Source organism: Salvelinus namaycush, unplaced genomic scaffold (genome assembly GCF_016432855.1).
Source record: "Salvelinus namaycush isolate Seneca unplaced genomic scaffold, SaNama_1.0 Scaffold161, whole genome shotgun sequence".
In the NCBI taxonomy this organism is placed as follows: Eukaryota; Metazoa; Chordata; class Actinopteri; order Salmoniformes; family Salmonidae; genus Salvelinus; species Salvelinus namaycush.
In genome coordinates this window covers 222,132-245,609 of record NW_024058353.1, presented here as the reverse complement: position 1 = coordinate 245,609, position 23,478 = coordinate 222,132, and the positions used below count along the sequence as shown (strand labels likewise).

Below are 23,478 nucleotides of genomic sequence, written 5' to 3'. Positions count from 1 at the left end.
ACCACATTCAGGGGACTGGAATGAAAGGAGTGAGAGTGAAGGAGGACGAGAGGAGGAGGAACCAGAGGAGAGAGGAGAAGACGTGGTGCAGTCAGATCGTGCTCAGTCATGATAACAGGAAAACACACCACACACAGGGATTAGAGAACGACTGGAGACAGAAAAGGAGAGAGAGACAGGGGGGTAAAGCAGGGAGGGAGGGGGGAGAGGAAAGAGAGACAGGGAAGATGGAGAGAGGGGGGAAAGGAGGAGAGAAAGGAGGAGAGGCGGGAAAGGAGGAGAGAGAGGGGAAAGGAGGAGAGAGGGGGGAAAGGAGGAGAGAGGGGGAAAGGAGGAGAGAGGGGGGAAAGGAGGAGAGAGGGGGGAGAGGAGGAGAGAGAGGGGAAAGGAGGAGAGGGAGGGGAAAGGAGGAGAGAGGGGGGAAAGAAGGAGAGAGGGGGGAAAGAAGGAGAGAGAGGGAGGAAACAAAAGAAGAGAGAAAAGCTAGAATGATTGTCATGAAGAAGTGTGTGTGGAGGAGCATAGTGGACAAGGTATCAGTCTGAAACTAGACCAGGTGGTGCCGTATCCAGGTTTACCACATCAGTGTCTCACACACACAGGCTGAGGTAAAGTAGTGGAGGTGTCCAGGTTTACCACATCAGTGTCTCACACACACAGGCTGAGGTAAAGTAGTGGAGGTGTCCAGGTGTAAAGGTTTACCTCGTCAGTGTCTCACACACACAGGCTGAGGTAAAGTAGTGGAGGTGTCCAGGTGTAAAGGTTTACCACATCAGTGTCTCACACACACAGGCTGAGGTAAAGTAGTGGAGGTGTCCAGGTGTAAAGGTTTACCACATCAGTGTCTCACACACACAGGGTGAGGTAAAGTAGTGGAGGTGTCCAGGTGTAAAGGTTTACCACATCAGTGTCTCACACACACAGGCTGAGGTAAAGTAGTGGAGGTGTCCAGGTGTAAAGGTTTACCTCGTCAGTGTCTCACACACACAGGCTGAGGTAAAGTAGTGGAGGTGTCCAGGTGTAAAGGTTTACCACATCAGTGTCTCACACACACAGGCTGAGGTAAAGTAGTGGAGGTGTCCAGGTGTAAAGGTTTACCACATCAGTGTCTCACACACACAGGGTGAGGTAAAGTAGTGGAGGTGTCCAGGTGTAAAGGTTTACCACATCAGTGTCTCACACACACAGGCTGAGGTAAAGTAGTGGAGGTGTCCAGGTGTAAAGGTTTACCTCGTCAGTGTCTCACACACACAGGCTGAGGTAAAGTAGTGGAGGTGTCCAGGTGTAAAGGTTTACCACATCAGTGTCTCACACACACAGGCTGAGGTAAAGTAGTGGAGGTGTCCAGGTGTAAAGGTTTACCTCGTCAGTGTCGAACTCACACAGCGCCTCGACGGGGAGCAGCTTCTGAGGGGTGTTCCTGCGGAACTGGAGGGGGAGAACCTGTAGACTGCGCTTCTCCAGAGCCTTCACACGCTCATCAAAGTGGTCCATGGCCTTCGCCTGGTCCTGCACCACACACACACACACACACCTTTTTAAAGAGCATTTTGGATTTATAGTTCTAAGGCTAATACGTTTGTCAAAATGTAAATGTTCTTGATTGAGTTGGGAGTTTAGAAACCAGCCTGATAAGCAGACAGACCTGACAGACCAAAGGATTGTCTCTGCTTTATCCAACAGCTTTGTCATTGTTTGGCTAAAGCAGAAACAGATCTGTCCCCCAGACTTGTAGTAAACTATGGTAGTGTAAAGCCCACTCTTAGTAAACTATGGTAGTGTAAAGCCCACTCTTAGTAAACTACGGTAGTGTAAAGCTCAATCTTAGTAAACTACGGTAGTGTAAAGCCCACTCTTAGTAAACTACAGCAGTGTAAAGCTCACTCTTAGTAAACTACAGCAGTGTAAAGCCCACTCGCAGTAAACTACAGCAGTGTAAAGCCCACTCTTAGTAAACTACAGCAGTGTAAAGCCCACTCGCAGTAAACTACAGCAGTGTAAAGCCCACTCTTAGTAAACTACGGTAGTGTAAAGCCCACTCTCAGTAAACTACGGTAGTGTAAAGCCCACTCGCAGTAAACTACAGCAGTGTAAAGCCCACTCGCAGTAAACTACAGCAGTGTAAAGCCCACTCTTAGTAAACTACGGTAGTGTAAAGCCCACTCTCAGTAAACTACGGTAGTGTAAAGCCCACTCGCAGTAAACTACAGCAGTGTAAAGCCCACTCTTAGTAAACTACGGTAGTGTAAAGCCCACTCTCAGTAAACTACGGTAGTGTAAAGCCCACTCTGTAAACTACGGTAGTGTAAAGCTCACTCTCAGTAAACTACGGTAGTGTAAAGCCCACTCTTAGTAAACTACGGTAGTGTAAAGTCCACTCTCAGTAAACTCACATCCAGGTCTCTGATGAGGCTCTCCATCTGGTACATGTCCTTGAACTCTGGTTTGTACTTCTGGTCCACCTCTTTGTCCATTCTCTTCAGAAGGTCCTGGGTGTCCCGGGCCTCTTTGTGGAACTGGAGAGAAAACAGACACCGTCAGGAAAAACACTGAGGTAACAACATCACTGAAAGCAGCTAGGGTTTATTTACACTAAGTTCGACTGGCAGCCAGTCGGTCTCTGCCTGAACCAACTCTGTTCACGTACCATGACATGCCAAGTCTGTAACTCAGAAGCTGTTGCTTTGTGCAGCACATGCTTGTACACAAGCCCATCAAAATCCAATGACCCTGTTCAAACATTCAGGATTTCTTAAACTGATGCTTTCTGAATACTTGTTGCTGTGAATCACCTTGTGGTACTCATCTATGTTTTTCAGGTGGTATTAAGGTTAAGGTCAGGTCAGGTTGTGTTACAGTATACTAATCACCTTGTGGTTGTGGTCCATGTGGTTCAGCTGGTATTAAGGTTAAGGTCAGGTCAGGTTGTGTTACAGTATACTAATCACCTTGTGGTTGTGGTCCATGTGGTTCAGCTGGTATTAAGGTTAAGGTCAGGTCAGGTTGTGTTACAGTATACTAATCACCTTGTGGTTGTGGTCCATGTGGTTCAGCTGGTATTAAGGTTAAGGTCAGGTCAGGTTGTGTTACAGTATACTAATCACCTTGTGGTACTCATCCATGTGTTTCAGGTGGTTCTCCTCACAGATGAGCAGGTTCAGGTACTCCTTCCAGTCTGCATGCACAGCCTCCATATGAGCCTGACAGGTGGAGTAGAGTTCTGTTACATTACTGTCTGTTTGCTGCTTTCATTCACGTTCATTTTGAGGATTTTAATCTCAGTAGAGGTCAATCCTAACTTCCACTAAAATAGTCTGATTTGACCTTCGTCTCCCATTGACATCCATGCATGACTTAAGTCAACACTGACTAACGTGGAAGTTAGGATTCGACCCAATAGTAGAATGATAGAGGATAAATGAGGTGTACCTCAATGACATTCATCCCAGGATGGTCAGTGGAGATGTGTGTGTGTGTAACTCAATGACATTCATCCCAGGATGGTCAGTGGAGATGTGTGTGTGTGTGTGTGTGTGTGTGTGTGTGTGTGTGTGTGTGTGTGTGTGTGTGTGTGTGTGTGTGTGTACCTCAATGACATTCTTGCCAGGATGGTCAGTGGAGATGTGTGTGTGTGTGTGTGTGTGTGTGTGTGTGTGTGTGTGTGTGTGTGTGTGTGTGTGTGTGTGTGTGTGTGTGTGTGTGTGTGTGTGTGTGTGTACCTCAATGACATTCTTGCCAGGATGGTCAGTGGAGATGTGTGTGTGTGTGTATGTGTGTGTGTGTACCTCAATGACATTCTTGCCAGGATGGTCAGTGGAGATGTGTGTGTGTGTGTGTGTGTATACCTCAATAACATTCTTGCCAGGATGGTTGGTAGAGATGTGTGTGTGTGTGTGTGTGTGTACCTCAATAACATTCTTGCCAGGATGGTTAGTAGAGATGTGTGTGTGTGTGTGTGTGTGTGTGTGTGTGTGTGTGTGTGTGTGTGTGTGTGTGTGTACCTCAATAACATTCTTGCCAGGATGGTTGGAAGCGATGAGTTTATCTCCATCATCATTCAGCTTGGTGACAGTGGCCTCCTTGGACTCCAGACACTTACTGATGAAGTTCTGGTGGGAGATTTAAAGAGATACAAGTCTCTCTTTACGTTCCAACACACGTAACATGTAGGATCAGGTGTCACGTAACGTATAGGATCAGGTGTCAGATAACATGCAGGATCAGGTGTCAGATAACATGCAGGATCAGGTGTCAGATAACATGCAGGATCAGGTGTCAGATAACATGCAGGATCAGGTGTCAGATAACATGCAGGATCAGGTGTCAGATAACATGCAGGATCAGGTGTCAGATAACATGCAGGATCAGGTGTCAGATATCACCCTGAATGTATTACTCTGGCAGTGCAGGTGAAGGAGTGTGTGTGTGTGTGTGTGCCTCTCTACCTCATACTGTCTGTGACGTGCAGGGTAGTCCAGGTTAGTATCGCTCCAGTCATAGTTGATCCTCTCCCCTGCCTGCTGGTCCATCCAGTACAGCTCATTAGTGCAGCGCTGCATGTAGTCACGCAGGCTCAACAGGTGGCGCTGTCGAGCACTGGAACTGGCCTGGGGAGAGAGAGGAGAGATAGTTACTATAGACTGGAACTGGCCTGGGGAGGGAGAGGAGAGATAGTTACTATAGACTGGAACTGGCCTGGGGAGGGAGAGGAGAGATAGTTACTATAGACTGGAACTGGTCTGGGGAGGGAGAGGAGAGATAGTTACTATAGACTGGAACTGGTCTGGGGAGAGAGAGGAGAGATAGTTACTATAGACTGGAACTGGCCTGGGGAGAGATAGTTACTATAGACTGGAACTGGTCTGGGGAGAGAGAGGAGAGATAGTTACTATAGACTGGAACTGGCCTGGGGAGAGATAGTTACTATAGACTGGAACTGGTCTGGGGAGAGAGAGGAGAGATAGTTACTATAGACTGGAACTGGCCTGGGGAGGGAGAGGAGAGATAGTTACTATAGACTGGAACTGGTCTGGGGAGAGAGAGGAGAGATAGTTACTATAGACTGGAACTGGCCTGGGGAGGGAGAGGAGAGATAGTTACTATAGACTGGAACTGGCCTGGGGAGGGAGAGGAGAGATAGTTACTATAGACTGGAACTGGTCTGGGGAGGGAGAGGAGAGATAGTTACTATAGACTGGAACTGGTCTGGGGAGGGAGAGGAGAGATAGTTACTATAGACTGGAACTGGTCTGGGGAGAGAGAGGAGAGATAGTTACTATAGACTGGAACTGGTCTGGGGAGGGAGAGGAGAGATAGTTACTATAGACTGGAACTGGTCTGGGGAGGGAGAGGAGAGATAGTTACTATAGACTGGAACTGGTCTGGGGAGGGAGAGGAGAGATAGTTACTATAGACAGGAACTGGCCTGGGGAGAGAGAGGAGAGATAGTTACTATAGACTGGAACTGGCCTGGGGAGAGATAGTTACTATAGACTGGAACTGGTCTGGGGAGGGAGAGGATAGATAGTTACTATAGACTGGAACTGGTCTGGGGAGGGAGAGGAGAGATAGTTACTATAGACTGGAACTGGCCTGGGGAGAGAGGAGAGATAGTTACTATAGACTGGAACTGGTCTGGGGAGAGATAGTTACTATAGACTGGAACTGGTCTGGGGAGGGAGAGGATAGATAGTTACTATAGACTGGAACTGGTCTGGGGAGAGATAGTTACTATAGACTGGAACTGGTCTGGGGAGAGAGAGGAGAGATAGTTACTATAGACTGGAACTGGCCTGGGGAGAGAGAGGAGAGATAGTTACTATAGACTGGAACTGGCCTGGGGAGAGAGAGGAGAGATAGTTACTATAGACTGGAACTGGCCTGGGGAGAGAGAGGAGAGATAGTTACTATAGACTGGAACTGGTCTGGGGAGAGAGAGGAGAGATAGTTACTATAGACTGGAACTGGTCTGGGGAGAGATATGAGACACTGGTACACATATTCTGGGAGAGGGGAAAGTGTGATGGTGAATGAAACACACACACACACACACAGCTACTGACCATCCTGGGATGAATGTTATTGAGGTACACACTCTCTGAACAAAGGAAGGGAAGGAAAGCCAGGGTGTAGGTGGATAAAACATGAACACTTTGCACACACAGACACAGGTACACATAGCATGGTACTGCAGTTGTAGAACTCACATAGAGCTACTGTACATGCATACACACTCCTCAAGCTCTCCCTGAGTCCATGCTGCTGATGAAGTCATTATTAAAGTCAATCTTACCAGGAGCTTGTTGTACTTCAGCTGGAGGGCACTGGCAGAGTCCTAGAGAGAGAGAGAGAGAACGAGAGGAGAGAGAGAGAGAACGAGAGGAGAGAGAGAGAGAACGAGAGGAGAGAGAGAGAGAACGAGAGGAGAGAGAGAGAGAACGAGAGGAGAGAGAGAGAGAACGAGAGGAGAGAGAGAGAGAACGAGAACGAGAGGAGAGAGAGAGGAGGAGAGAACGAGAGAGGAGGAGAGAACGAGAGAACGAGAGAACGAGAGAACGAGAGAATGAGAACGAGAGGAGAGAGAGAGAGAACGAGAGGAGAGAGAGAGAGAACGAGAGGAGAGAGAGAGGAGGAGAGAGAGAGGAGGAGAGAACGAGAGGAGAGAGAGAGGAGAGAGAACGAGAAGAGAGAGAGAGAGAGAGAGAGAGAGAGAGAGAGAGAGAGAGAGAGAGAGAGAGAGAGAGAGAGAGAGAGAGAGAGAGAGAGAGAGAGAGAGAGAGAGAGAGAGAGAGAGAGAGAGAGAGAGAGAGAGAGAGAGAGAGAGAGAGAGAGAGAGAGAGAGAGAGGCAGAGAGCAGAAAGGAGAGAGCGTGAGAGTGAGAGGAGAGAGAGGAGAGAGAAGTAAAGAGAATATTACTGCATGGACCTTTCTGTGAGCGCTCCTCCCTTTCAGGCATTTTAAATGATATTGAGCTTGACTGGGGAAACAAAAATCCTCACTAACATACGTCATGTCTATGCAGCATTGTACACATTGAACGACTGGAAATGGTGTGTAGAAGTCAGAAATGATTCGAGATTCGTGTCTTTACACACTGTAATACTTATGTGTATACGTGGGTATTTTAGGGAAACCTCAAAATGTAAAAACAGTCTTCGTTTTTCAAATGCAACAGTTTCTAACTGAAGTGGGCTTGGAGTTGACCTGCGTGGCTGTTAGTCCTACCATGTTTTTCGCTGTCTGAAATGCCATGTTATTTAAACAACCTTATTGAAAGTCCCTCTGGGGCAGAGACTCGACTAAATAACTACATTTGAATGTGATGTGTGAAGGTTTGTTTTGTGAGTAATAAGTCATTGTTGACAATCATTCAGTATAATATATGTCTGTTTATTTCCTCATAACTGGAACTTTCAGAGTGGTTGCTGTTGTCGCGGTCATGTATGTTGGCTATAAATAAAGCGATGATTATCTTCCTGGATAGGAGACTAGTAAATGACTGAGTATAAACACAACGTATCAGTTAGTTTCTACGCTGGTTGTTAGTCCTACCTTGTCGTCGCTGGCGGAGATGTGAGGGGCCAGGGCCTCCACCTCACTGTGAAAGATGTTGTGTTCCTCCACCTCGTTCTCGATGGTCGGCAGGTCCTGACCAAAACCCTTGTTGCTCAGGTTGCCCTGGTCGGAAGAAGAAAGAGATTACGTTTATGTTATTGTGTGCGTAAACTGTGTGTAAACTGTGTGTACACATATCCAAGCCTGTGTGTGTTTCCCCCTCACCTGTTTCTCCTCTATGATCCTGCCCCAGTTGACGCTCGGCATGCCCTCAGAGCGGGTCAGGTGGTAGATGCGGTCGTGGTCCTCTCTCAGCTTCCTTAGTCTCACTCTCAGCTGCTTCATACTGGAGGAGACGACACAGGGTTACGGCACAGGGTGACGACACACAGGGTGACGACACAGGGTTACAGCACAGGGTGACGGCACAGGGTGACGGCACACAGGGTGACGACACAGGGTGACGACACAGGGTGACGACACAGGGTGACGACACAGGGTGACGACACAGGGTGACGACACAGGGTGACGACACAGGGTGACAACTCAACAGTGGAGTGAGTGAGTGGAGCTCAGGGTTGAGCTAAAGAGGGTATAATATCTATTATAAACTGGGTGGTTCCAGCCCTGAATGCTGATTGGCTGATCAGACCGTATACCACGGGTATGACAAAACATGTATTTTTTACTTCTCTAATTATGTTGGTAACCAGTTTATAACAGCAATAAGGCACCTCTGGGGTTTGTGCTATATGGCCAATATACCACACCGCCTTGTGCCTTATTGCTTAAGTGTATCAGTGTATTATATTTACTATATAATATAACTCCTGCTCTATCATCTCAGCCTGGCGGTGCTGCAGGTACATATCTACTATATAATATAACTCCTGCTCTATCATCTCAGCCTGGCGGTGCTGCAGGTACAATAGGTACATATCTACTATATAATATAACTCCTGCTCTATCATCTCAGCCTGGCGGTGCTGTAGGTACATATCTCCTATATAATATAACTCCTGCTCTATCATCTCAGCATGGCGGTGCTGCAGGTACAGTAGGTATATATCTACTATATAATATAACTCCTGCTCTATCATCTCAGCCTGGCGGTGCTGCAGGTACATATCTACTATATAATATAACTCCTGCTCTATCATCTCAGCCTGGCGGTGCTGCAGGTACAATAGGTATATATCTACTATATAATATAACTCCTGCTCTATCATCTCAGCATGGCGGTGCTGCAGGTACAGTAGGTACAGATCTACTATATAATATAACTCCTGCTCTATCATCTCAGCCTGGCGGTGCTGCAGGTACAGTAGGTACATATCTACTATATAATATAACTCCTGCTCTATCATCTCAGCCTGGCGGTGCTGCAGGTACAGTAGGTACATATCTACTATATAATATAACTCCTGCTCTATCATCTCAGCCTGGCGGTGCTGCAGGTACAGTAGGTACATATCTACTATATAATATAACTCCTGCTCTATCATCTCAGCCTGGCGGTGCTGCAGGTACAGTAGGTACATATCTACTATATAATATAACTCCTGCTCTATCATCTCAGCCTGGCGGTGCTGCAGGTACAGTAGGTACATATCTACTATATAATATAACTCCTGCTCTATCATCTCAGCCTGGCGGTGCTGCAGGTACATATCTACTATATAATATAACTCCTGCTCTATCATCTCAGCCTGGCGGTGCTGCAGGTACATATCTACTATATAATATAACTCCTGCTCTATCATCTCAGCCTGGCGGTGCTGCAGGTACATATCTACTATATAATATAACTCCTGCCCTATCATCTCAGCCTGGCGGTGCTGCAGGTACAGTAGGTGCATATCTCCTATATAATATAACTCCTGCTCTATCATCTCAGCCTGGCGGTGCTGTAGGTACAGTAGGTACATATCTCCTATATAATATAACTCCTGCTCTATCATCTCAGCCTGACGGTGCTGCAGGTACAGTAGGTATATCTAGTGTAGTGTATATAACTCACTCCTGTTCAATCATCTCAGCCTGGCGGTGCTGCAGGTACAGTAGGTATATCTAGTGTAGTGTATATAACTCACTCCTGTTCAATCATCTCAGCCTGGGGGTGCTGCAGGCGTTTTGCGTCGACGGCGTCCTCATCCAGGCCTTCCAGCAGCTCCAGAGAGCTCAGGATGCGCTTGTTGGTGTCGTCCTGGTACAGAGGCTGCTTGCCCTCGTTGATCTTACTCACATCCTGATACAACACAGAGCAGTCAAAGGTTTTCATATCATAATGTCAAAGACATTGAGAGCCACACACAGCCAATTAGGATAATGCAAACAGTCTGCCAGAGGCATCAATATGATGTTGTTGTTGCATTATGACCCTATCAGAAGGTTCTGTGACCTTCTGTGACGTTCTATGAAGTTCTGTGTGTTTCTTTGAGGTTCTATGTAGTTCTGAGATTCTATGGGGTTCTACGATGTTATATGATAATCTTTGAGATCCTATCCAGTTCTGTGTGGTTTTATGATGTTCTAAACGGTTCTATGAGGTTCTGTGTGATGAAGTTCTTTACCTTGTTGAGGTTCTGCTCCGTCTCAAGGATGAGCTTCTCCACCTTGTCAGCATTCTTCTGCAGCTTCTCAATCAGTGCAGACAGCTCAGAGGAGGGTGCCCTGGAATGAGGAGGTGACAAAAGTTACATATGAGTAATTTCACTTATACAGAGCGACTTACAGTCATGGCATTCAACCGAAGTAGGTCAAAACAACCATATATGACTGTCATTGGAAGTAAAACATTCTTCAAAACGTGCTTCTATCCCAGGGATGGACAACTCCAGTTCTCTGGGGCCTGATTGGTGTCACATTTTGGCCCCAGCTAACTCACCTGACTCCAATAATCAACTAGTCATGATCTTCAGTTTAGAACGCAATCAGTTTAATCAGCTGTGTTTGCTAGGGATGATGGGGAACAGTGTGACCCCCCATACAAACCATCTGAGGGGAGAAGACACCAGTTAGTTCTACATACAGACCATCTGAGGGGAGAAGACGCCAGTTAGTTCTACATACAGACCATCTGAGGGGAGAAGACACCAGTTAGTTCTACATACAGACCATCTGAGGGGAGAAGACACCAGTTAGTTCTACATACAGACCATCTGAGGGGAGAAGACATCAGTTAGTTCTACATACAGACCATCTGAGGGGAGAAGACACCAGTTAGTTCTACATACAGACCATCTGAGGGGAGAAGACACCAGTTAGTTCTACATACAGACCATCTGAGGGGAGAAGACACCAGTTAGTTCTACATACAGACCATCTGAGGGGAGAAGACACCAGTTAGTTCTACATACAGACCATCTGAGGGGAGAAGACACCAGGTAGTTCTACATACAGACCATCTGAGGGGAGAAGACACCAGTTAGTTCTACATACAGACCATCTGAGGGGAGAAGACACCAGTTAGTTCTACATACAGACCATCTGAGGGGAGAAGACACCAGTTAGTTCTACATACAGACCATCTGAGGGGAGAAGACACCAGTTAGTTCTACATACAGACCATCTGAGGGGAGAAGACACCAGTTAGTTCTACATACAGACCGTCTGAGGGGAGAAGACACCAGTTAGTTCTACATACAGACCGTCTGAGGGGAGAAGACACCAGTTAGTTCTACATACAGACCGTCTGAGGGGAGAAGACACCAGTTAGTTCTACATCTGTGAGTTCTGTTCTAAGTACAGAAAGACCACTGTTAGGTTACAGGGATAGTTCACAGTTGGGTGACCTATGTCTTTAAAAGGAAAGCGTCTGCACTGATTGTATCTCTCTGAAAACCTTTAGAGACCATCTGTGAGTTCTGTTCCGAGTACAAAACGGACCTGAGCAACAGACATCAATACTATGCCTTATAATGTGGGCCGACACAAGTAAAACAGGACCCTACGTTGATGCTTTCCCCAATCGCGGACTGTAGCTTTAAACTTGAACAAAAATGTTAACTTTGACATGCTAACGTTGACTGAGGGATAAATCATCTCTTCAGACGGTTAGAAATGAAAGATGGATCCAGTCAGTAACTAAGCTCCAGTCTTCATCTTAGTGACAGACTCAGTCAGGATTAACACAGCTCTTCAGACTGTTATAAAGATGGATCCAGTCAGTAACTAAGCTCCAGTCTTCATCTTAGTGACAGACTCAGTCAGGATTAACACAGCTCTTCAGACTGTTATAAAGATGGATCCAGTCAGTAACTAAGCTCCAGTCTTCATCTTAGTGACAGACTCAGTCAGGATTAACACAGCTCTTCAGACTGTTATAAAGATGGATCCAGTCAGTAACTAAGCTCCAGTCTTCATCTTAGTGACAGACTCAGTCAGGATTAACACAGCTCTTCAGACTGTTATAAAGATGGATCCAGTCAGTAACTAAGCTCCAGTCTTCATCTTAGTGACAGAATCAGTCAGGATTAACACAGCTCTTCAGACTGTTATAAAGATGGATCCAGTCAGTAACTAAGCTCCAGTCTTCATCTTAGTGACAGAATCAGTCAGGATTAACACAGCTCTTCAGACTGTTATAAAGATGGATCCAGTCAGTAACTAAACTCCAGTCTTCATCTTAGTGACAGACTCAGTCAGGATTAACACAGCTCTTCAGACTGTTATAAAGATGGATCCAGTCAGTAACTAAGCTCCAGTCTTCATCTTAGTAACAGACTCAGTCAGGATTAACACAGCTCTTCAGACTGTTATAAAGATGGATCCAGTCAGTAACTAAGCTCCAGTCTTCATTTTAGTGACAGACTCAGTCAGGATTAACACAGCTCTTCAGACTGTTATAAAGATGGATCCAGTCAGTAACTAAGCTCCAGTCTTCATCTTAGTGACAGACTCAGTCAGGATTAACACAGCTCTTCAGACTGTTATAAAGATGGATCCAGCCAGTAACTAAGCTCCAGTCTTCATCTTAGTAACAGACTCAGTCAGGATTAACACAGCTCTTCAGACTGTTATAAAGATGGATCCAGTCAGTAACTAAGCTCCAGTCTTCATCTTAGTGACAGACTCAGTCAGGATTAACACAGCTCTTCAGACTGTTATAAAGATGGATCCAGTCAGTAACTAAGCTCCAGTCTTCATCTTAGTGACAGACTCAGTCAGGATTAACACAGCTCTTCAGACTGTTATAAAGATGGATCCAGTCAGTAACTAAGCTCCAGTCTTCATCTTAGTAACAGACTCAGTCAGGATTAACACAGCTCTTCAGACTGTTATAAAGATGGATCCAGTCAGTAACTAAGCTCCAGTCTTCATCTTAGTAACAGACTCAGTCAGGATTAACACAGCTCTTCAGACTGTTATAAAGATGGATCCAGTCAGTAACTAAGCTCCAGTCTTCATCTTAGTGACAGACTCAGTCAGGATTAACACAGCTCTTCAGACTGTTATAAAGATGGATCCAGTCAGTAACTAAACTCCAGTCTTCATCTTAGTGACAGACTCAGTCAGGATTAACACAGCTCTTCAGACTGTTATAAAGATGGATCCAGTCAGTAACTAAGCTCCAGTCTTCATCTTAGTAACAGACTCAGTCAGGATTAACACAGCTCTTCAGACTGTTATAAAGATGGATCCAGTCAGTAACTAAGCTCCAGTCTTCATCTTAGTGACAGACTCAGTCAGGATTAACACAGCTCTTCAGACTGTTATAAAGATGGATCCAGTCAGTAACTAAGCTCCAGTCTTCATCTTAGTAACATACTCAGTCAGGATTAACACAGCTCTTCAGACTGTTATAAAGATGGATCCAGTCAGTAACTAAGCTCCAGTCTTCATCTTAGTAACAGACTCAGTCAGGATTAACACAGCTCTTCAGACTGTTATAAAGATGGATCCAGTCAGTAACTAAACTCCAGTCTTCATCTTAGTAACAGACTCAGTCAGGATTAACACAGCTCTTCAGACTGTTATAAAGATGGATCCAGTCAGTAACTAAGCTCCAGTCTTCATCTTAGTGACAGACTCAGTCAGGATTAACACAGCTCTTCAGACTGTTATAAAGATGGATCCAGTCAGTAACTAAGCTCCAGTCTTCATCTTAGTAACAGACTCAGTCAGGATTAACACAGCTCTTCAGCAGGGATGCTTAAAATGGTAGCTGTCATTAGGAAGGGAATCAAATGAGTGACCGAATGAAGTGCACTTGCCTTGCCCTCACTTCACCTTCTGCCTGCCGTGTCTGCTAACCCTGAATGAACCTGAAAGCTCCCTGCTGCACATCTCCCACGGTTCAGATAACATGGGCTGCATCTCAATAGTTTAGTAGTTTCCTCTCCTTCATCCAATAGACTAACAGCTACCTCATCTCCTCTCCTTCATCTCACTATACTAATAGCTTCCTCTCCTCATCTCCTCTCCTCGTCATCTCAATAGTCTAGTAGCTTCCTCTCCTTCATCCAATAGACTAACAGCTTCCTCGTCTCCTCTCCTTCATCTCAATAGTCTAGTAGCTTCCTCTCCTCGTTCACCCCCCCCCCCCGCCCCCAACTGTCTATTGAAGAGAAGACATGATGAAACATTAGAGGCGTGTAAATCAGGCCCATCGCCAGACCAGGACAGTAACACTATTGTCTAATCTGACATACTGTTTGCATAGTGCTGTGGAAAACATTGACATTAAAACACACCTTTGTTCATACTCAGTGTAATTCATTAAATAAAACACATTGGCTCATAGAACCTAAAAGTACTGCAGTGGAGGCAACAAGAGACTACAGTATATAGCTTGGGTACTAACTACATTACTGTTCCTCACTCATCAATGCTACCATCTTTTCCTTGCCCAACAACAACAGCAACTAGATTACTAAAGCAGAGACAGACTGATGCCCTGGCTAATATTAGAAGTGTTTTCTATAAAAAGCTTTGTGCGTCAGAAAACGTGTCTCCAGTCTGTTTACCTGTGAGTTTAAAATGGAACACCTGCTGATCTTCCAGCCCATCACACTAACCCCTGAGCTCTGTTCAGAACACCATGCAGACAGGAGACATTCCAGAACACTCAGCCCATCACACTAACCCCTGAGCTCTGTTCAGAACACCATGCAGAGAGGAGACATTCCAGAACACTCAGCCCATCACACTAACCCCTGAGCTCTGTTCAGAACACCATGCAGAGAGGAACATTCCAGAACACTCAGCCCATCACACTAACCCCTGAGCTCTGATCAGAACACCATGCAGAGAGGAGACATTCCAGAACACTCAGCCCATCACACTAACCCCCGAGCTCTGTTCAGAACACCATGCAGACAGGAACATTCCAGAACACTCAACCCATCACACTAACCCCTGAGCTCTGTTCAGAACACCATGCAGACAGGAACATTCCAGAACACTCAGCCCATCACACTAACTACTGAGCTCTGTTCAGAACACCATGCAGACAGGAGACATTCCAGAACACCATGCAGACAGGACCATTCCAGAACACCCAGCCCATCACACTAACCCCTGAGCTCTGTTCAGAACACCATGCAGAGAGGAGACATTCCAGAACACTCAGCCCATCACACTAACCCCTGAGCTCTGTTCAGAACACCATGCAGACAGGAGACATTCCAGAACACTCAGCCCATCACACTAACCCCTGAGCTCTGTTCAGAACACCATGCAGACAGGAACATTCCAGAACACTCAACCCATCACACTAACCCCTGAGCTCTGTTCAGAACACCATGCAGACAGGAGACATTCCAGAACACTCAGCCCATCACACTAACCCCTGAGCTCTGTTCAGAACACCATGCAGAGAGGAGACATTCCAGAACACTCAGCCCATCACACTAACCCCTGAGCTCTGTTCAGAACACCATGCAGAGAGGAGACATTCCAGAACACTCAGCCCATCACACTAACCCCTGAGCTCTGTTCAGAACACCATGCAGACAGGAGACATTCCAGAACACTCAGCCCATCACACTAACCCCTGAGCTCTGTTCAGAACACCATGCAGACAGGAGACATTCCAGAACACTCAACCCATCACACTAACCCCTGAGCTCTGTTCAGAACACCATGCAGAGAGGAGACATTCCAGAACACTCAGCCCATCACACTAACCCCTGAGCTCTGTTCAGAACACCATGCAGAGAGGAACATTCCAGAACACTCAGCCCATCACACTAACCCCTGAGCTCTGATCAGAACACCATGCAGAGAGGAGACATTCCAGAACACTCAGCCCATCACACTAACCCCCGAGCTCTGTTCAGAACACCATGCAGACAGGAACATTCCAGAACACTCAACCCATCACACTAACCCCTGAGCTCTGTTCAGAACACCATGCAGACAGGAACATTCCAGAACACTCAGCCCATCACACTAACTACTGAGCTCTGTTCAGAACACCATGCAGACAGGAGACATTCCAGAACACCCAGCCCATCACACTAACCCCTGAGCTCTGTTCAGAACACCATGCAGAGAGGAGACATTCCAGAACACTCAGCCCATCACACTAACCCCTGAGCTCTGTTCAGAACACCATGCAGACAGGAGACATTCCAGAACACTCAGCCCATCACACTAACCCCTGAGCTCTGTTCAGAACACCATGCAGACAGGAACATTCCAGAACACTCAACCCATCACACTAACCCCTGAGCTCTGTTCAGAACACCATGCAGACAGGAGACATTCCAGAACACTCAGCCCATCACACTAACCCCTGAGCTCTGTTCAGAACACCATGCAGAGAGGAGACATTCCAGAACACTCAGCCCATCACACTAACCCCTGAGCTCTGTTCAGAACACCATGCAGAGAGGAGACATTCCAGAACACTCAGCCCATCACACTAACCCCTGAGCTCTGTTCAGAACACCATGCAGACAGGAGACATTCCAGAACACTCAGCCCATCACACTAACCCCTGAGCTCTGTTCAGAACACCATGCAGACAGGAGACATTCCAGAACACTCAACCCATCACACTAACCCCTGAGCTCTGTTCAGAACACCATGCAGAGAGGAGACATTCCAGAACACTCAGCCCATCACACTAACCCCCGAGCTCTGTTCAGAACACCATGCAGACAGGAGACATTCCAGAACACTCAGCCCATCACACTAACCCCCGAGCTCTGTTCAGAACACCATGCAGAGAGGAGACATTCCAGAACACTCAGCCCATCACACTAACCCCCGAGCTCTGTTCAGAACACCATGCAGACAGGAGACATTCCAGAACACTCAGCCCATCACACTAACCCCTGAGCTCTGTTCAGAACACCATGCAGACAGGAGACATTCCAGAACACTCAGCCCATCACACTAACCCCCGAGCTCTGTTCAGAACACCATGCAGACAGGAGACATTCCAGAACACTCAGCCCATCACACTAACCCCCGAGCTCTGTTCAGAACACCATGCAGAGAGGAGACATTCCAGAACACTCAGCCCATCACACTAACCCCCGAGCTCTGTTCAGAACACCATGCAGACAGGAGAAATTCCAGAACACTCAGCCCATCACACTAACCCCTGAGCTCTGTTCAGAACACCATGCAGACAGGAACATTCCAGAACACTCAACCCATCACACTAACCCCTGAGCTCTGTTCAGAACACCATGCAGACAGGAACATTCCAGAACACTCAGCCCATCACACTAACTACTGAGCTCTGTTCAGAACACCATGCAGACAGGAGACATTCCAGAACACCCAGCCCATCACACTAACCCCTGAGCTCTGTTCAGAACACCATGCAGAGAGGAGACATTCCAGAACACTCAGCCCATCACACTAACCCCTGAGCTCTGTTCAGAACACCATGCAGACAGGAGACATTCCAGAACACTCAGCCCATCACACTAACCCCTGAGCTCTGTTCAGAACACCATGCAGACAGGAACATTCCAGAACACTCAACCCATCACACTAACCCCTGAGCTCTGTTCAGAACACCATGCAGACAGGAGACATTCCAGAACACTCAGCCCATCACACTAACCCCTGAGCTCTGTTCAGAACACCATGCAGAGAGGAGACATTCCAGAACACTCAGACCATCACACTAACCCCTGAGCTCTGTTCAGAACACCATGCAGAGAGGAGACATTCCAGAACACTCAGCCCATCACACTAACCCCTGAGCTCTGTTCAGAACACCATGTAGAGAGGAGACATTCCAGAACACTCAGCCCATCACACTAACCCCTGAGCTCTGTTCAGAACACCATGCAGACAGGAGACATTCCAGAACACTCAGCCCATCACACTAACCCCTGAGCTCTGTTCAGAACACCATGCAGACAGGAGACATTCCAGAACACTCAACCCATCACACTAACCCCTGAGCTCTGTTCAGAACACCATGCAGAGAGGAGACATTCCAGAACACTCAGCCCATCACACTAACCCCCGAGCTCTGTTCAGAACACCATGCAGACAGGAGACATTCCAGAACACTCAGCCCATCACACTAACCCCCGAGCTCTGTTCAGAACACCATGCAGAGAGGAGACATTCCAGAACACTCAGCCCATCACACTAACCCCCGAGCTCTGTTCAGAACACCATGCAGACAGGAGACATTCCAGAACACTCAGCCCATCACACTAACCCCTGAGCTCTGTTCAGAACACCATGCAGACAGGAGACATTCCAGAACACTCAGCCCATCACACTAACCCCCGAGCTCTGTTCAGAACGCCATGCAGACAGGAGACATTCCAGAACACTCAGCCCATCACACTAACCCCCGAGCTCTGTTCAGAACACCATGCAGAGAGGAGACATTCCAGAACACTCAGCCCATCACACTAACCCCCGAGCTCTGTTCAGAACACCATGCAGACAGGAGAAATTCCAGAACACTCAGCCCATCACACTAACCCCTGAGCTCTGTTCAGAACACCATGCAGACAGGAGACATTCCAGAACACTCAGCCCATCACACTAACCCCCGAGCTCTGTTCAGAACACCATGCAGACAGGAGACATTCCAGAACACTCAGCCCATCACACTAACCCCCGAGCTCTGTTCAGAACACCATGCAGAGAGGAGACATTCCAGAACACTCAGCCCATCACACTAACCCCCGAGCTCTGTTCAGAACACCATGCAGACAGGAGACATTCCAGAACACTCAGCCCATCACACTAACCCCTGAGCTCTGTTCAGAACACCATGCAGACAGGAGACATTCCAGAACACTCAGCCCATCACACTAACCCCCGAGCTCTGTTCAGAACACCATGCAGACAGGAGACATTCCAGAACACTCAGCCCATCACACTAACCCCCGAGCTCTGTTCAGAACACCATGCAGAGAGGAGACATTCCAGAACACTCAGCCCATCACACTAACCCCCGAGCTCTGTTCAGAACACCATGCAGACAGGAGAAATTCCAGAACACTCAGCCCATCACACTAACCCCTGAGCTCTGTTCAGAACACCATGCAGACAGGAGACATTCCAGAACACTCAGCCCATCACACTAACCCCCGAGCTCTGTTCAGAACACCATGCAGACAGGAGACATTCCAGAACACTCAGCCCATCACACTAACCCCCGAGCTCTGTTCAGAACACCATGCAGACAGGAGACATTCCAGAACACTCAGCCCATCACACTAACCCCCGAGCTCTGTTCAGAACACCATGCAGAGAGGAGACATTCCAGAACACCCAACGTTCCTTCTGCGGCATGGTTCATAGATCATACTGTACATGCAAATAAGCTACTATAAATCACCTTTGCTTTTCATACAATACTACACACACACACACACACCAACTCTCTAGAGAAGACATGATGAGACATGATTGGACTCAACAGCATACATTCATCTTGTCATTGGAAGCAGTCTAGTTTGTGACTCACTCCTCTCTCATGGGAGCCTGCTGTCATTGACGGAGGAGTTGGGGAAGTGCCATCAACCAGTAAACCACATTCTGACGGCACATAAATCAAATCAAAGTTTATTTGTCACGTGCGCCGAATACAACAAGTGTTGTATTAGACCTTACAGTGAAATGCTTACTTTACAACAGGCTCTAACCAACAGTGCAATTTCTAAGTAAAAAAAATAGGTATTAGGTGAACAATAGATAAGTAAGGAAATAAAAAACAACAGTAAATAACAGTAGCGAGGCTATATACAGTAGCGAGGCTATATACAGTAGAGAGGCTATATACAGTGGTGAGGCTATATACAGTAGAGAGGTTATATACAGTAGTGAGGCTATATACAGTGGTGAGGCTATATACAGTAGAGAGGTTATATACAGTAGAGAGGCTATATACAGTAGAGAGGCTATATACAGTAGAGAGGCTATATACAGTGGTGAGGCTATATACAGTAGAGAGGCTATATACAGTAGAGAGGCTATATACAGTGGTGAGGCTATATACAGTAGAGAGGCTATATACAGTAGCGAGGCTATATACAGTAGAGAGGTTATATACAGTAGAGAGGCTATATACAGTAGAGAGGCTATATACAGTAGAGAGGCTATATACAGTAGAGAGGCTATATACAGTAGTGAGGCTATATACAGTAGAGAGGCTATATACAGTAGTGAGGCTATATACAGTAGAGAGGCTATATACAGTAGTGAGGCTATATACAGTGGTGAGGCTATATACAGTAGAGAGGCTATATACAGTGGTGAGGCTATATACAGTAGAGAGGCTATATACAGTGGTGAGGCTATATACAGTAGAGGCTATATACAGTAGAGAGGCTATATACAGTAGAGAGGCTATATACAGTAGAGAGGCTATATACAGTAGTGAGGCTATATACAGTAGCGAGGCTATATACAGTAGCGAGGCTATATACAGTAGCGAGGCTATATACAGTAGAGAGGCTATATACAGTAGAGAGGCTATATACAGTAGCGAGGCTATATACAGTAGAGAGGCTATATACAGTAGTGAGGCTATATACAGTAGTGAGGCTATATACAGTAGAGAGGCTATATACAGTAGTGAGGCTATATACAGTAGAGAGGCTATATACAGTAGTGAGGCTATATACAGTAGAGAGGCTATATACAGTGGTGAGGCTATATACAGTAGAGAGGCTATATACAGTGGTGAGGCTATATACAGTAGAGGCTATATACAGTGGTGAGGCTATATACAGTAGAGAGGCTATATACAGTAGAGAGGCTATATACAGTAGTGAGGCTATATACAGTAGAGAGGCTATATACAGTAGAGAGGCTATATACAGTAGAGAGGCTATATACAGTAGAGAGGCTATATACAGTAGAGAGGCTATATACAGTAGTGAGGCTATATACAGTAGCGAGGCTATATACAGTAGCGAGGCTATATACAGTAGCGAGGCTATATACAGTAGAGAGGCTATATACAGTAGAGAGGCTATATACAGTAGCGAGGCTATATACAGTAGAGAGGCTATATACAGTAGAGAGGCTACATACAGTAGAGAGGCTATATACAGTAGAGAGGCTATATACAGTAGTGAGGCTATATACAGTAGCGAGGCTATATACAGTAGCGAGGCTATATACAGTAGCGAGGCTATATACAGTAGAGAGGCTATATACAGTAGTGAGGCTATATACAGTAGAGAGGCTATATACAGTAGAGAGGCTATATACAGTAGCGAGGCTATATACAGTAGAGAGGCTATATACAGTAGAGAGGCTATATACAGTAGCGAGGCTATATACAGTAGAGAGGCTATATACAGTAGAGAGGCTATATACAGTAGAGAGGCTATATACAGTAGAGAGGCTATATACAGTAGAGAGGCTATATACAGTAGAGAGGCTATATACAGTAGAGAGGCTGTATACAGTAGCGAGGCTATATACAGTAGAGAGGCTATATACAGTAGAGAGGCTATATACAGTAGAGAGGCTATATACAGTAGCGAGGCTATATACAGTAGCGAGGCTATATACAGTACAGAGGCTATATACAGTAGAGAGGCTATATACAGTAGCGAGGCTATATACAGTAGCGAGGCTATATACAGTAGCGAGGCTATATACAGTAGAGAGGCTATATACAGTAGCGAGGCTATATACAGTAGAGAGGCTATATACAATATACAGTAGAGAGGCTATATACAGTAGCGAGGCTATATACAATATACAGTAGAGAGGCTATATACAGTAGAGAGGCTATATACAATATACAGTAGAGAGGCTATATACAGTAGAGAGGCTATATACAATATACAGTAGAGAGGCTATATACAGTAGAGAGGCTATATACAATATACAGTAGAGTGGCTATATACAGTAGCGAGGCTATATACAATATACAGTAGAGAGGCTATATACAGTAGAGAGGCTATATACAATATACAGTAGAGAGGCTATATACAGTAGCGAGGCTATATACAATATACAGTAGAGAGGCTATATACAGTAGAGAGGCTATATACAATATACAGTAGAGAGGCTATATACAGTAGCGAGGCTATATACAATATACAGTAGAGAGGCTATATACAGTAGCGAGGCTATATACAGTAGAGAGGCTATATACAATATACAGTAGAGAGGCTATATACAGTAGCGAGGCTATATACAGTAGCGAGGCTATATACAGTAGAGAGGCTATATACAGTAGAGAGGCTATATACAGTAGCGAGGCTATATACAGTAGAGAGGCTATATACAGTAGAGAGGCTATATACAGTAGAGAGGCTATATACAGTAGAGAGGCTGTATACAGTAGCGAGGCTATATACAGTAGCGAGGCTATATACAGTAGCGAGGCTATATACAGTAGAGAGGCTATATACAATATACAGTAGAGAGGCTATATACAGTAGCGAGGCTATATACAGTAGTGAGGCTACATACACTAGAGAGGCTATATACAGTAGCGAGGCTATATACAGTAGCGAGGCTATATACAATAGCGAGGCTATATACAGTAGCGAGGCTATATATAGTAGCGAGGCTATATACAATAGCGAGGCTATAAAAATAGCGAGGCTATAAAAGTAGCGAGGCTATATACTGGCACCGGTTAGTCAGGTTGATTGAGGTAGTACGTACATGTAGATATGGTTAAAGTGACTATGCAAATATGATGAACAGAGAGTAGCAGTAGCGTAAAAGAGAGATTGCCGGTTGGTGGGACACAATGCAGATAGCCCAGTTAGCCAATGTGCGGGGGCACCAGTTAGTTGGGCTAATTGAGGTAGTATGTCCATGACTGTATAATTAAATGACTATGCATATATGATCAACAGAGAGTAACAGCAGTGTAAAATAAGGGTTGGGGGGGGGGGGGGGGGTGCACTTTTAGGACTAAAAGAAGCCTTTTAGTCCTAGACTTGGCACTCCGGTACCACTTGCCAATTCCACTCTCCCAGGTCATGATTGCACAGTGTTTATCCTGGTCATGATGTCCTCCTGAGGACAGAACTAGTTCTAGTACAGTGTTGATCCTGGTTATGATGTCCTCCTGAGGACAGAACTAGTTCTAGTACAGTGTTTTTTCCTGGTCATGATGTCCTCCTGAGGACAGAACTAGTTCTAGTACAGTGTTTATCCTGGTCATGATGTCCTCCTGAGGACAGAACTAGTTCTAGTACAGTGTTTATCCTGGTCATGATGTCCTCCTGAGGACAGAACTAGTTCTAGTACAGTGTTGATCCTGGTCATGATGTCCTCCTGAGGACAGAACTAGTTATAGTACAGTGTTTATCCTGGTTAGGATGTCCTCCTGAGGACAGAACTAGTTATAGTAGTGTTTATCCTGGTCATGATGTCCTCCTGAGGACAGAACTAGTTCTAGTACAGTGTTGATCCTGGTCATGATGTCCTCCTGAGGACAGAACTAGTTATAGTACAGTGTTTATCCTGGTCATGATGTCCTCCTGAGGACAGAACTAGTTATAGTAC

At 46.0% G+C, this 23,478-nt stretch overlaps 1 protein-coding gene across 2 annotated transcripts in view; it reads right to left on the bottom strand.

The window, feature by feature from the left end:
• Window positions 1–23,478, bottom strand: part of LOC120037182 (periplakin-like) — a 48,848-nt gene that overhangs the window by 15,431 nt on the left and 9,939 nt on the right. The window contains exons 2-11 of one of the 2 annotated variants that reach the window (XM_038983355.1): window positions 10,128–10,227; window positions 9,648–9,802; window positions 7,780–7,900; window positions 7,552–7,677; window positions 6,293–6,334; window positions 4,446–4,607; window positions 4,002–4,109; window positions 3,105–3,200; window positions 2,394–2,516; window positions 1,363–1,509 (exon numbers count right to left, since the gene is read on the bottom strand). In XM_038983355.1, the coding sequence (XP_038839283.1) occupies window positions 1,363–1,509; window positions 2,394–2,516; window positions 3,105–3,200; window positions 4,002–4,109; window positions 4,446–4,607; window positions 6,293–6,334; window positions 7,552–7,677; window positions 7,780–7,900; window positions 9,648–9,802; window positions 10,128–10,227 (1,180 nt within the window). Of the gene's footprint in view, window positions 1–1,362; window positions 1,510–2,393; window positions 2,517–3,104; window positions 3,201–4,001; window positions 4,110–4,445; window positions 4,608–6,292; window positions 6,335–7,551; window positions 7,678–7,779; window positions 7,901–9,574; window positions 9,593–9,647; window positions 9,803–10,127; window positions 10,228–23,478 lie in introns of those variants that run through there. The other variant, XM_038983356.1, reaches the window with a different exon arrangement.